Source organism: Ursus maritimus, unplaced genomic scaffold (genome assembly GCF_017311325.1).
Source record: "Ursus maritimus isolate PB19 unplaced genomic scaffold, ASM1731132v1 scaffold_33, whole genome shotgun sequence".
Taxonomy (NCBI): Eukaryota; Metazoa; Chordata; class Mammalia; order Carnivora; family Ursidae; genus Ursus; species Ursus maritimus.
Genome location: NW_024425897.1, coordinates 15,326,840 through 15,327,611, shown reverse-complemented (window position 1 = coordinate 15,327,611; position 772 = coordinate 15,326,840). Strand labels below are relative to the sequence as shown.

Genomic DNA, 772 nt, shown 5'->3' with positions numbered 1-772 from the left:
GCCCCCCCCCCCCCCCCCCCGTCCAGCAGGTGGGCACTCTCCGGGTTGGGGCTGGGCGGGGTCTGGTCCTCAAGCGCGCTTGTCTGGTCTCTGCAGTGCCCGGAAACGCCCCATCCCCTACTACCGGCCCAGCCCCTCTTCATCCAGCAGCCTCAGCAGCACCTCCTCCTGGTACAGCAGCAGCAGCAGCCGCTCGGCCAGCCACAGCTATTCCCGCAGCCGCAGCCGGAGCAGGACCCGCAGCCGCAGCCGCAGCCGGAGCAGGACCCGCACTAGCAGCAGCTCCAGCTCCCGCAGCCCCAGCCTGGGCTCCCGGAGCCGGAGCCGGAGCCGGAGCTACAGCTCAGCAGACAGCTACTCCAGCACGAGGCGCTAAGAAAGGGCCCTACCCTGAGCCAGCTGCCTGCAGGGGGGCCCCTTGCACTCTGCCAGCCTCCCCCACTCCCTGCCCACCCTGCCTTCTCCTTGGGGACAGACCTTGAGGGCTCCTCGACCCTGTCCGTCCTGCTCTCCTGGGGAGGAGGAAAAGAGGGTATGGGGCCTTCAGCCTCTACGTCAAGCTGCTAGGAGCCTCCACCAGCACCACCCTGGGGCTCAACTCGGGCCTGGGCGTCTGGAGAGATCTACCCTCTGCTGGCACAAAAAACCTCAAGGTTTTGTAAGAAGCAATGGGTCCGTGATTCAAACGTTTTGGACCTGGCCAGGAAAACAGTCTGCTCACCCACTGCTCACAGGATGCGTATGGAAGGCTAGCATCACACTTGTCCTCACT

At 65.4% G+C, this 772-nt stretch overlaps 1 protein-coding gene across 1 annotated transcript in view; it reads left to right on the top strand.

The window, feature by feature from the left end:
* SRRM4 (serine/arginine repetitive matrix 4) overlaps positions 1-376 on the top strand; it is a 140,956-nt gene extending 140,580 nt beyond the window's left edge. Inside the window, exon 13 of the mRNA XM_040619861.1 lies at positions 97-376. Within this exon, the coding sequence (XP_040475795.1) occupies positions 97-376 (280 nt within the window). The remainder of the gene's footprint in view (positions 1-96) is intronic.
* Positions 377-772: the final 396 nt, after the last annotated feature.